The following is a 12,100-nucleotide window of genomic DNA, read 5'->3' as shown; positions in this document are numbered from 1 at the left end:
GGGTATGCAACAAACCAGTTCAAAAAATTGTCAAAAAATATGCAGATAGAGGCTTGATAGTGAGGATACGGGTGCGAGGTGAGCTTAGCAGCTCAATATTTGTCTGCTTCCCTAATGATCTTAATCTGTTGCAGAATTTTTTGATTAAAATTTATAACTTGAGTTAATTTTCCGATCATAGTAGCACATGCTCTGTGTTAACAATTTGAGAAAGTCAATGGAACACTTCCTTGAAATTAGACGTGTCATAAAAAAAAGGCCGAAGTATTTTCACAAAGCTTTTGTGTTTCACCTGGACCGCGTCTTTCCCCTATTTTTAACATCGACAGCAAATGTGAGTTATTAACCTCCCTAGCCACAACAAGCGTGATTGCTTTAGTTAAACTGTTTTTTTGGAAATCAGAAAATACTCGTGATATATGAGGATGGCTTTGAATCAAAACAACCGTAGTCTTTTTCAAAGATCAAAGATCAAAACATTCCTCAGTTAACTTCCGGCGGAGAGTTTCACTAGGCTTTAAATTTGATCATCGAACAAGATTGCCTGTACACTAGGGCAAATCCCTGAAAATCCGACTGTTTACGATGACCATTTGAAGAGTCTCCCATAATTTTTGAGTTCAAACTATTAATTACTTTTTTACAGGTAGTTGATATACTAATTTACTGAATCTATATATCAAAAATTATGTTTTATGGTTTAAAAGTAGGAGTAAAACCAGACTGCTCTTATATCAAGGCAGAAACTTGAAGGTTCTTGCTACTTTTTTACTGCTCTCATGTTAAATGTTAAGTTTTTGACACTCAAAATTTTAACTATTGATTTCTAGAATTTGAATCATTTACAAAACTAATGAAAATTTTTGAAATATTTAGTTAACTCGAGTTTCCAACGAATAAAGAAAGACACCAGAGGTAGGGTGCCAGAGAATGTTTTTTTCTGCACCTTAAGATGCAAAAGCATGTTTCTTTTTTTTTCTTCATATTGACTTGAGACGCTGAATTTTTTTAAATTTATTTAGTAAGTATATAAAATTCAGAACGATCATTTGTGTTGGCTTTAAAAAACAATTTTAACCCTCTAATCCAAAACATTTTAAGAAATATGTTTTTTTTTGCGCCAATAGACGAAAACGAAAAATGTAAGAAAAAACCTATATGCATTCTAGCACACAATATGACACAAATGCAGAAAACATTTCATTTCAGGTCTTAGACACATGTTCGGATGCATATATCATTATGAAAAATTTTATGTTTTGTTTAAAATACAAACAATTTCAGCCCCGTTGAACGCGATTATGCGTGGCATTAGAAAGCAATGCGCAAACTTGCACAACAAGTATAGATTCTAGAGCTGGCCATGTCAGAAGCTTAAATTCCCTTTCAGATGTGAGAAATACACGAATCGATACACGTCCTACTCATACTATTAAAACTGAACCTTTTCTTTTTCTTCAGTTTCCTCGAGCTTGCTCTATTAAAATACAATTTCACAGCAGTTTCTTTAAAAATTTAGATTCTTTCAAAAAAGTAGATTCTTCAAATGAACAGTCTTCTGCAAATGATTGCACAGTTCAAGGCTATACATGTTATGTTCATGAGATTGATCAAGAATTTGTTCACCTCTTCAAGATATTTCCTCGTGAATTAATCGCGTTGAAAGAGACGAAAGTTCCTTTTGCAAAATTCTAATAAGATCCGCCTTTGTAATATTGATGTTTTTTCTTGTGTACACACCTGATTGATTTGATCCAATTTAACTACTTCTGATAATTTAAATTGCAAATTATTATAATATTTAATATAAAACGCTCTTGGCAATGAGGGCAAGTGATATTTCCAAAATTAATTGATAAATCTTTCTCAATTGATTGCATGTTTGCTGGTTCAGAGGTATGCAACATACCAGTTCAAAATAATTGATAAAAAAAGGTACAGATTGCTGCGTGATACTTTGGATATTTCTACGAGATGAGCTAAGCAGCTCATTATTTTTCTGCTTCCCTTATGATCTTAATCTGATGCTGAACGTTTTCGTTAAAAACTATAACTTGAGTTAACTTTCCGACCTTAGTCGCACACTTTCTGTCTTAACAACTTGAGAACAGCAAAGAAACACGTCCTAGAGATTTGGGGTTTAAATTAAGTAGTCGGCTTATTCGTTTTTTAAAATTTATTTTCTTTGCGAACCTACCTAAATTTTGTGAAAGCTTTCTTTTCGTTTTGGTCACTGAAAGCGAGTTTTTTTAGTCTCTCATTTATGTCTTCTAGAGTGTTTTTGTTGTTTTATCCTTAAAAATTATCATCCACTTTAATTTTTATCCTTACTCAAATATTTTTCCGGCTAGATTTTTGGACTATTAAATTATAGTTGAACTATTTTTGTTTAGGGTTTGGACAATACGGAACAAATATAAGAATTTTTCCATTCAGTTGGTTTCCAGTTTCTTTTAGTTATTTTAATTTAATTTTTTCCACCAACCATTGACATATTACTTTATCGTTTTTTTTTCATAATTTTGGAAAACAGAGGATGGCACCGTCTCTTTTTTAGTACCAGCAGAAAAAAGATTTCACCGTATTTGGAAAAAAATATGATGACTACTCAAAGAAGTATGTTGGAATTGCCAATACGATGGAGCTGTCATTTTTGTGATATTAAATTTCACAAAATCTATAATATATATTTTAAGCGCTGAGTCAAATTAATTAACGGAACCGAACTAAATTTCAATTTGGTTTATGTTTCAATATATTTTCGAAAATCAAAATTTCATTTTTCGGTGGAGTGTTCGGGTTTTTTTCGGTAGCTCATGTCCTTACAAAAGAATTATGTACCTTAAGTAATGAATAGAGTTACAAATATTGGAAATTTATTGAAAGTAAAATACTACGTCAAGGAATCACATCCCGCTGACTTGAGTTTTTTTCTTCAATGATTGACACTTTTTCATTTTCAGTAGTGTGCAAATGAAACAGCTGCTCGAAGAGAAAACTGTTATACCATGTCAAAAAATGGGAAAAAACATATCAGATTTTAACACAGTTACTAACAGTAGATATATTTAACAACCTCATAATCATTTGTTTTACGGCAGCAAATTCTACTCAATTAGAAGCAGGTTACGTCTGCTTGAAATATGTCCACATTTTTTTTGGGGATAGGGCTGTACCTACAAATTCATCTAGTCTTGATCTAAACTCAGGAAAAGGAGCTGCCGAAAGCTGATTACCCAGTTTTGACTTCATTTTACGTTTCATATCATGATAATTTTTGGCTACAATTGAGTTCAAAAAAAGGACTTTTTTTGAACTCAATTGAGTTCAAAAAAAAAGAGTTCAAAAAAAGGACGTGTACAAGTTTGACATCGAAACTTTTTTGAGGGTATAAAAGATTGGAGAGCTCAGTTTTGGAGCCGAAATGGTTGTTAAGGCCGGAACTGGTTTTCACTTCGAAATTTAAAAAAGTCCGAGTTTTCCCACATCGAGAGTAGTTACTGAACCCGCTTTCTATGCGAAATAAAAGAAATTATTAGGACGCAAAAGATAAAAGTTATAAGGTAGAAATACAACATCGGTTGTTTTTAGTAGTTTTTCTTGAGAGTTTTGTTGGCGCCAACATCCCGTGCCTTGTTTTTCTCTGAACACTTTCGGTGTATAACAACGGTGGCAGCTTAAGAAAAAGCTTTTTTTGAGAGTTCTACTGATGCTTTCGAATAACTCCGTCTTTTGCAGAAACGTTTCCATGACTCGCGCCCTTTCGTAGTCACATCGCTTGACTGACTTCCCAATAAGACAAATTTAGATTTCTGTGTTCGTCCACATTCCATTTTGAACGCGTAATCCACTGCAATAGATATTAACTTGACCATTGTTGGCGTAGCATGTCTGCGTAAACTTATGTAATTCTTTCGGGTTTTCTCAGATATTAATCATTAGAATCATCCCTCACTACTTTAAGTGCCCTGTAAGTGCTCATCTGACACATAATAAATTGAAAAAAAACTCATCTTTTATAAATCGATATCCCAACACTGCCAGCCTTGCTTATTTGAACAATTAAGCAAGGTTGCAACTGGATGAATTTTTACTATACACGTCATCCAAAACCTGTAGGAGATGCTTGTCATCCAGTAGCAGTTGTGTTTGGCGTTCAAAATATTTGGCAGTTTCTGATCGTAGGGCAGATTTGAAAATCCGAATCTTCGTTTTAGCCTCATAACTCGCAATTATTTCAGAAAAAAGCTGAGCTTTATCAGGCAAGTTTTTTGGTGTATCGACTAATATATTTTGAGACCTTGATATTCTTCTGCTTTTGAGAGGCTTTTTATCTGCGGTAGTTTAATTCTAGGTTGTTTAAGTTCCGCTCATTCTTCTACTTGATGCAGATCGATCCGTTTCCTTCCAAAATAAGGACAAAATACCCCAGTGGTCACAAGTTTTGGAAAGACTCTGAAGCGTTGCCATAAAAAATAGTTTGAACTGGTTTTGTAGCGTTGAGCCGAGTGACCAGCTTGACCATTTCGTCGGGCTCTGGTACTTGGAGAACACTCGGTTGACGGAGCCAAGCTGTTTTTGGCCGGCTTAGCCGAGCAGGCCCTGTAATCCAATTGCTTCAGTTTTCAAAACCAAATTCATTTTTCCTCTGTTTCCAATGTCGGCTGTTTTTTCCACACAAGGCACTTAGTTCCAACTGTCAATTTTAAAAGTTCGAGAATCTCCGCTTTTTGCTCACTAAAACAATTTTTGCTTTAGTAGTAGTTTTTTGATTTTTACCGTTTTCATCAAAAGATTTTAAAAAAACAGGTAGAATACATGTTTGATCGATACTATTTAATTTTCTTAGAAAACAGTATGATTAAATATTTCCCCCAAGCATAATGATTCTTCAGTTTTCTTAGTAGTCGGTCTATTATATTAAAGTTTTTTGATGTTTCGATGGCGAAAAATGTTCTTTTTTGAAGGTCGATTCTGTGTTTTGTATGTCGTCATTGATCCCGCAAGTATTAAACTAAGAAAAGCTTTTTCAATTCGAAGTCTCAAACATATTTTGATAAATTCTGTCTCGATATGCTACGGCTTCGTCTCATTCCTCCTATCAATTTTAATTTTATTCTATACCATATCTTAAGACCCTCGCCGAGGCTTCATTGGTAAAAGTTTATTAAAATGATTTTTTTGACTAGAACGTTATTCAGATGACCAATTATGGAGGCAAGTTTGACTAGACTGATGTAAGATAATTGGTTTTTGCGGCAAATCAATTATCGCGGCAATAAATTTTATATCTCAAAAAAAATCGATTTAAAAAACTTCTTTTAATTTAAAAACTTGGTTTAACTTAAGAAATTGACAATAAATTAGACAGCAAAGTATCCAATTAACGTTTAAAATGATTCTACACAATTGAAAAAGTTCATTTGAAAAGGGTAAAAATGAATTTAATCCATTATAATGAATGATAATATTTTTTGTGCAATCAAAAAGGTGTTAAAAAAATGAAAACAATGGATGACAATTGAGAAAAAAAATAGTTTTTGTTGTTTTGGAAAATATTAACTTTATAAATAATTTTTTAATATACTGTAATTGATTATTTTTGAATTCGAAAGAGACAGGCAATGAAAATACAAAAAAATCGTTTTGAGCCATAAAACTGGCAGGTTTGATGATTTACAAGTAATTTCAATGTGCCGCAGGAAAGTTATTTTTTATTTGTGCAAGTTAAGTTCGCCACATTGTTGCAGGATTTAGCATATCAAGCTGTCAGATTTGCAGATGAATCTAGCGGTCACCTAATATTAGTCTTGAAAGCCGCAAATGGTGTAAACGCGATTCGAACATCATAAACAGAGACTTATAACCTTTACCGTTATCCCAGGTCATAGCTTTTGTTCGTCATTCTCATCTCACTTGCTTCAGAGATGTTTCTTGGATTCTATTTTTTGCCATAAGTTTTTCGTATGGTTGTCGCAATATGGACAGCAAATCTCTGATGCAACACCGGATTAGATGCGCGAGGGAGTTGCTTTCACACATACAGACTATGAACAGCATAGGGTGTATTTTACCATGCCGTAGATTCCAAGCAATAGTTTTTAATGTTCTGACCATTGAAAATGCTGAGGAACTTTATGTTCGGGTAATTTGGTTATTTCTTTTTTCGTTTTTTATTTTCCTAGCGAAATCAGGAATCAAAAAAAACTCATCGGAATGGATCGACTGACAATCATATTGAAGACCTTGCAGTTGTGAGTCGAACGAAATTCAAAATTTTCAAAAACTTGTCCCGGAGTCGAGAAAAATCGGTTTGAAATTTTCGAGATTGTCCGATTTTGAGCAAGTAGAGTGATCGAGTAACGTTCGTCATTATACAATAAGGCTAAAACTTAAATTAACGAATGAAACACTGGTGTTTGAAGCTTCATTACAGCTTCCTTGGCAATGTTTCCAACGATTTTTTTTATTCATTTGTTGTTTGTCATTCAGTTTTTGATAGCAAATGTTGTCGATTACCACTATTTCAGTAATATTTCCTGTGTTTGTATAACACCACGTATAAAAAACGACAGTACTTTGGAGGGAAAAAAAGTTTTTTGTAGTTTTTTTAGTGAACATGGTGAGAATTTTCTGTGCTTCTTGCACAGCAACTGGCTATCCTTGTTTTTTTTTTATTTTCAATCTCTATGAAAAATCATGTAGTTTCTTATTACTTGAAGAATAATCTGATTGAGATTATTGCGTTTTATATGTTATATCGGTAGAATACTTTCCTTAACCTAAAGTTGTGTTCTGCTTTTTTGCTAGCACCAAGACACTTTGCATCTTATTTTATCTGCAGTTTTGAAAATGAAAGATAAAAACGTAAGAAAATAAACTGTCAGGCTTATTTAAAAAAAAGTATTTGAAATTGCGCTCAGGGAATTCCTATTGCCGAAATAAATGGACCTAAATGTTTTAACCGGGAAACTCAAAAAGCAACTCTCTCGTCCCCAAGGGAGGCCCTAGCTCTTACAGGTTAGTTAAAAAACCACTATAATGCAATTTCCGTGTCTGAACTCTCATCGCACATTTAGAACAAAAAGCTACAATGTAATTGAAATTTTGTGACTTTAGGATTCTGTGACAATGTGATTTTAAGATTCCGTGACTTTAAGAATTTATTGTTCCGACTTTCGATACGAAAGTAACGGAATATTTGCGCTCGGGTGGGTTTTTTTTTCGCAGACAAATTCGACCTTTTAACTAGCCAATTTTGACGGAGTTTTTTTACATCAATCAAAAGATATTGTTGTCTTGAGCTTAAAAGATTTAAAAAGATATTTCACCAATGATTAATTTTTGTAAAATTATGGGTGTTTAAATATTGCCATTTTGGCCAATTTGGGACTATAAATGCGCGATATAATTTGCGCAAATAACGAGTAAGCGCAGATTTAATCCGTATGTTATTAGTTGCCATAACTGATTTGTTAATAGGAGCAAAATATATCACTTTGTTTTTTAGATGGCGTGGGGTAGGATGAATTTCATAAAAATATCAAATTAAAAAAAAATAATTTTTGCTTATTACCTTCAATAATTTTTGCTTATTATATTCATGTTATTATTGCTCCATAGACTTTAAGAGGCAGTCGGAACATTCAAGATCTTGCCCTGATACGAGCAGTCTTGTTTAGTTTTTCTTTTCACTCTGACTATGCGGCCTAAACGTATTATGCTTAAGCTAGCCTGATAGCCGTTCGTAGATTATCTGAGTCGCAGAAACATCAATTAATTCTACACAAGATTATGTAATACTCGCTCAGTAAATTTGTAACTCGTTTAAATAAAGAGGGAAACGCAGACGACAAAAAACGCAATAAAAATTAGTAAAGATACTAAATTAGAAGACTATTGCAACAAAATACAATGCCGAACAAGAGTGCTCGTATATCAGAGCAAAGTCCTGAATGTTCCGACTGCACTTAGGGCCAATTAAAAAGCTTTTTAGTTGTATAATTGACAAAATAGTTGAGAAAAATAGTTTTTTCGTTGTTTCTTCATTTTATCCCCCACACGCTATGAAAAAATCTAAATAGGTATTTATTGTCTCGTATTGAGATAATATGACTAAACTGCTGGCTTCAAGTCAAATTGGAACGAATTAAATCACTTCTTACGCGTGTTGTTATTAGTACGCAATATATCGGAATTTTTTTATAGAAAATTGGCCAAAACAGAAAGTTCCAAATGCCCGGTACTTGATGATCAAAAGTAAAATATCTTTTTAAATTTGAGCTCAAGATAGCAAAATCTCTCAGAAGAGATTTAAAAATTCCGTCGAAAATGCTTAGTAACAAGTCGGAAATTGACTGAATAAAAAAACCACATCAAGCATAATTCATCTCTTTATTTGAAATTTGGAACAAAAACTTGAGTCGTACAAAATCAAAAAGACCGATAACCTAGCCTCAATTCAATTTGGAACGATTTTATTGTGCGATATAAATTGCCACGCATAATTCGTTTGCGTTAAAATTTCAGCATTATGAATATAATCTTCAAAGTGCGCATAAATTAGTCCAGGGAATAGCCAAAATGGTAGTCTTTATCCTTCCAGTACTCTACAAAAATTAATTGGAGGTAAAACCATCTTTCTACAATTGAAATCAGGATGTCGATATCTTCAATGGGGCAGAAAACTTTTTTGTTGAAAATTTTCAAAATTTCGATCGGCAAAAACTTACTGATTGAAAACAAAAACCATATCAAGCTTACTTGTTCCGGTTTCTTTGAATTTCGGAAAAAAATTTAACTGAAAAAGCTGTAATTTGCTTATGCTTTCATACCGAACTTTTTAAATTTTTTCAAGAAAACATTTATAGATACTCTGATTTTAAACTTTCTGGTCCTGAAAAAGGAAATAATTTTTTAACTTCTGAAGCTAGTAACAAAACAGCTCCCAAATCATCTTCTCCGAATTAATTTTTCTCAGACCATTTAAAATATTATAAACCACTTTGAATTTTAAGAACAGTGAAAGATGGAAGAAGCATAGCTGGCTGCTGTACAAGTGACACAAAATGTTACGACCAAACTCATATGAATTTTTTGAAAGTTAGGCCTATATTAAGCTTTCAATAAATTCTAAAAACAAAGTTTTCTACTTGTTTTTATTTTATCTTATTCGCTCGTTTATCTTGCTCAAAATTCTACAAAAACTGGTGTTCAAAATATTTAAACTGAATTTTCTCAAGACTGGTATAGTTTTCGAAAATTCTGTTATCCTGTTCGAATCACAAACAAGATCACACCCATTTTGATGTTTATTGTGGTTTTTGATTTTACAAGGAAAGTTCCTTATTGAAAAAAAAAATAGTAAGAAAACTCCCGAACAGACAAAGTTCCGCCCAAAAAATAACAGCAGAACAATTCGTTCCAAGATTTAAGACACACGTTTTTTTATTTGTGATTTTGCTGTTCACAAAACTTGTCACAGCGAATTTTGTACCCATAAATTTTGTTCCGACCAATGAAGATGAGTAGGAACTTTTGTGTTTGGCTGTTTTATAACTACTTTTTTAAACATATTATATATAATATTGAAGTTCTTCCAGTCATTATTCAAACGAACGACACTAGAAAAAAGTCAAACCGAAAAAAAAGGAAAAAAAACTGAGAAAAACTGGTAAAAAGTTTTCAGTGTTAGTCAAAAAAAGTTTTCGCCTAATCGCTCGGGCTAGAAATTTTGAATTAAGTGTTGAAAAATTTGATCTAATTTAGTTGAACGTTGGTTTTGGAAGCTTCATCTAGCGCTTAATTGTCAACAGAAACTTCAGAATTAACAAAAAAATTCTGCAGAATTATCGAAAAATGTTTTTAAAAAGTTTTCTTATTTTTTTTTGTAGCGGGCTTTTCGATAACCACTGGCGTCGATTATCTGTGAATAACTCAAAGTGTATTCTTTTGTATTGTTCTCTCATACCACGCACAAAAAACGGTACCACTTTGAAAAAAAAACGACACCACTTTTTTTTGGATCTGGTCGAAACAATTTTGGTTGTTGCACAACAACCGGCTATCCTTGCTGAATTTGTGTTTTGTTTATTCAGCAGTATGCTTCATTATCTTTCTATTTCTCTGAATCAGTAACTTACTTATCAATGAAATTAAAATCTAGTCTTGAAAAACAATATTACAGCTATGGTCAAAATGACTAAATCAGATTTGAAATGCTATAGAATGTACAAAACATCTATCAAAATCTGTAGAAAAGAAGCCCATGAGTACTTTTTCTGTAGACTTGATAAATTACCTACTCAAAATTTCAAGACAACAGATGCTTTTTGTCAAACTTATCAACTTCAATAATCCAATCATCAGACAAAAAAAAACAGATGGCTTTGAAGTTTTTGACTTCAAAACACAGTTTTGTGAAATAACTTATGATGAAATGTCACCTGAGGTAGCTCACAGATAAATTTTGAAATACAAACTTTTTTGGTCAACTTAATCGACTCGAAAACTAGAACGCAATTGGTTGCAAAAAAAAATTTTTTACAATAATTAGTCCTAATAAACAATGAAATTAAGAATAAACCAGATTAGAAATTAAGAATAAACAATAGAGCGAAAAACTTCAGAAACACTTTCAGAGGCCCTTGAAATTGCAGTTTGCTTGATTTAATCATCGGAGATTGGGCGGAAGTTTGGATTCGGATGTTTTTGCAACTCAAAATCAATTACCACAAAGACACGTCGTATGAGGTAGCTTGATGTATCTGATTTGCAAAGTTTTCATAACTGATTTGGACTGAAACAAAAAAAACTCCAAAAGTGGATTTCACCGCTCACAGTGTCAAGACAAAACGGCTGAATGATTTTGTTTTTAGACAAAGTTAGAAGTGTCGATATCTTAAGAGTCGACAACTTAAGAAACGGTATATTAACTTTGCGATGGTTCAAGCAAGACTACTGGAAATTTGAATGGTGCAGAATAAAAAAACTTAGCAGGAATATAAAACTCACGCCTTACCACGCAAGATACAATTCATGACGCAATTTTAGAAAACATGCTTTTATTTAAAAAAATTTTGGAACCATTTCGAGTTTTTTGCTTAATAACTGGTTATTCTTGCTTGATATATTTATAGGCATCTACCAGCTTCTTTCCCTCATTTCAATAACAGTGTTTGATGCATTGACATGGAGCAAAGGCAGTTCGTTAGACCAAAAAGACAACAACTCCTTTGAGCAGGTGTTCTTCATTCTCTTCATGTCTCTCTCAATCACTGTCCTGTTCGCCTCTCTGCTGACCTTTGGTTTGACCCTGGTGCAAATTGCAATCCCTGCAGTGGACTTCATTGGCTTACAAGTGATTCTCAACTTATGCTTGGGTAACTGTATTGATCAGTATCTGTCCGACCCATTTGAGAAGTTTTTTTGTAAGATTCAATGGCTGCCTTAAATGCGCTTTTTTGATATCTTCATTGTTCACTTTAACTTCCAGCTTTTCCTAATGGAAATTTTGATTGATAAATCTGTTAGAGTTTGATTTCATTTCCCGGTCAGTTTTGGTATTGTTAGAATGAATATAAAACACTACTTTTAAACAGTAGTTCTTTAACACTACAGATTTGCGTCATGAGAGGTTGCAATTTGCTTCTTCTCCTTTCAGGGTTCACCTTGTTCTGCCAGAAGTGTTTCATCCTCAAATTGACCCCCCAGAATGAGAGCCTGCAGGTGGAACGACAGTTCCTCTTCCTGGTCGACTGCTCCATCATCTTCTCCTTCGTGGTCGCAGTGGCACTCCTGTCTGCCAAACTACTACATATAGTTGCACCTATACACAGTGCCCTGTAGTACACCAACTGTTATTATGGACTGGTCAAAACGTCCTGCTTGTCATCAATGAGTGAAAATGATCAAAACCAGTCTGTTGAACCGAAGGTGATGTTGCTAACAGCAATACACATAGCAGCAACACCCATTGCCTCAACAATTAGCACCACTCATTTGCTAATAATGCTGTTGATTGAAACTCATCATTTTAATGAACTTCTCTTTTTAATCAAACTGATTAATCAAAATAATGTTCACCTTTAGTTAATTATGG

The 12,100-nt window shown here is 33.3% G+C and overlaps 1 protein-coding gene across 1 annotated transcript; it reads left to right on the top strand.

Moving 5' to 3' along the window:
- Positions 1–5,211: 5,211 nt before the first annotated feature.
- Positions 5,212–12,020, top strand: LOC134844858 (uncharacterized). The gene is made up of 4 exons (XM_063861674.1): positions 5,212–5,217; positions 6,924–7,020; positions 11,139–11,381; positions 11,663–12,020. The coding sequence occupies exons 1-4, from the start codon at positions 5,212–5,214 to the stop codon at positions 11,845–11,847; spliced, it is 531 nt and encodes a 176-aa protein (XP_063717744.1). The 3' UTR covers positions 11,848–12,020.
- Positions 12,021–12,100: the final 80 nt, after the last annotated feature.

This window comes from Symsagittifera roscoffensis, chromosome 4 (assembly GCF_963678635.1).
Source record: "Symsagittifera roscoffensis chromosome 4, txSymRosc1.1, whole genome shotgun sequence".
Taxonomy (NCBI): domain Eukaryota; kingdom Metazoa; phylum Xenacoelomorpha; order Acoela; family Convolutidae; genus Symsagittifera; species Symsagittifera roscoffensis.
This window is presented reverse-complemented; position numbering and strand designations above follow the sequence as displayed.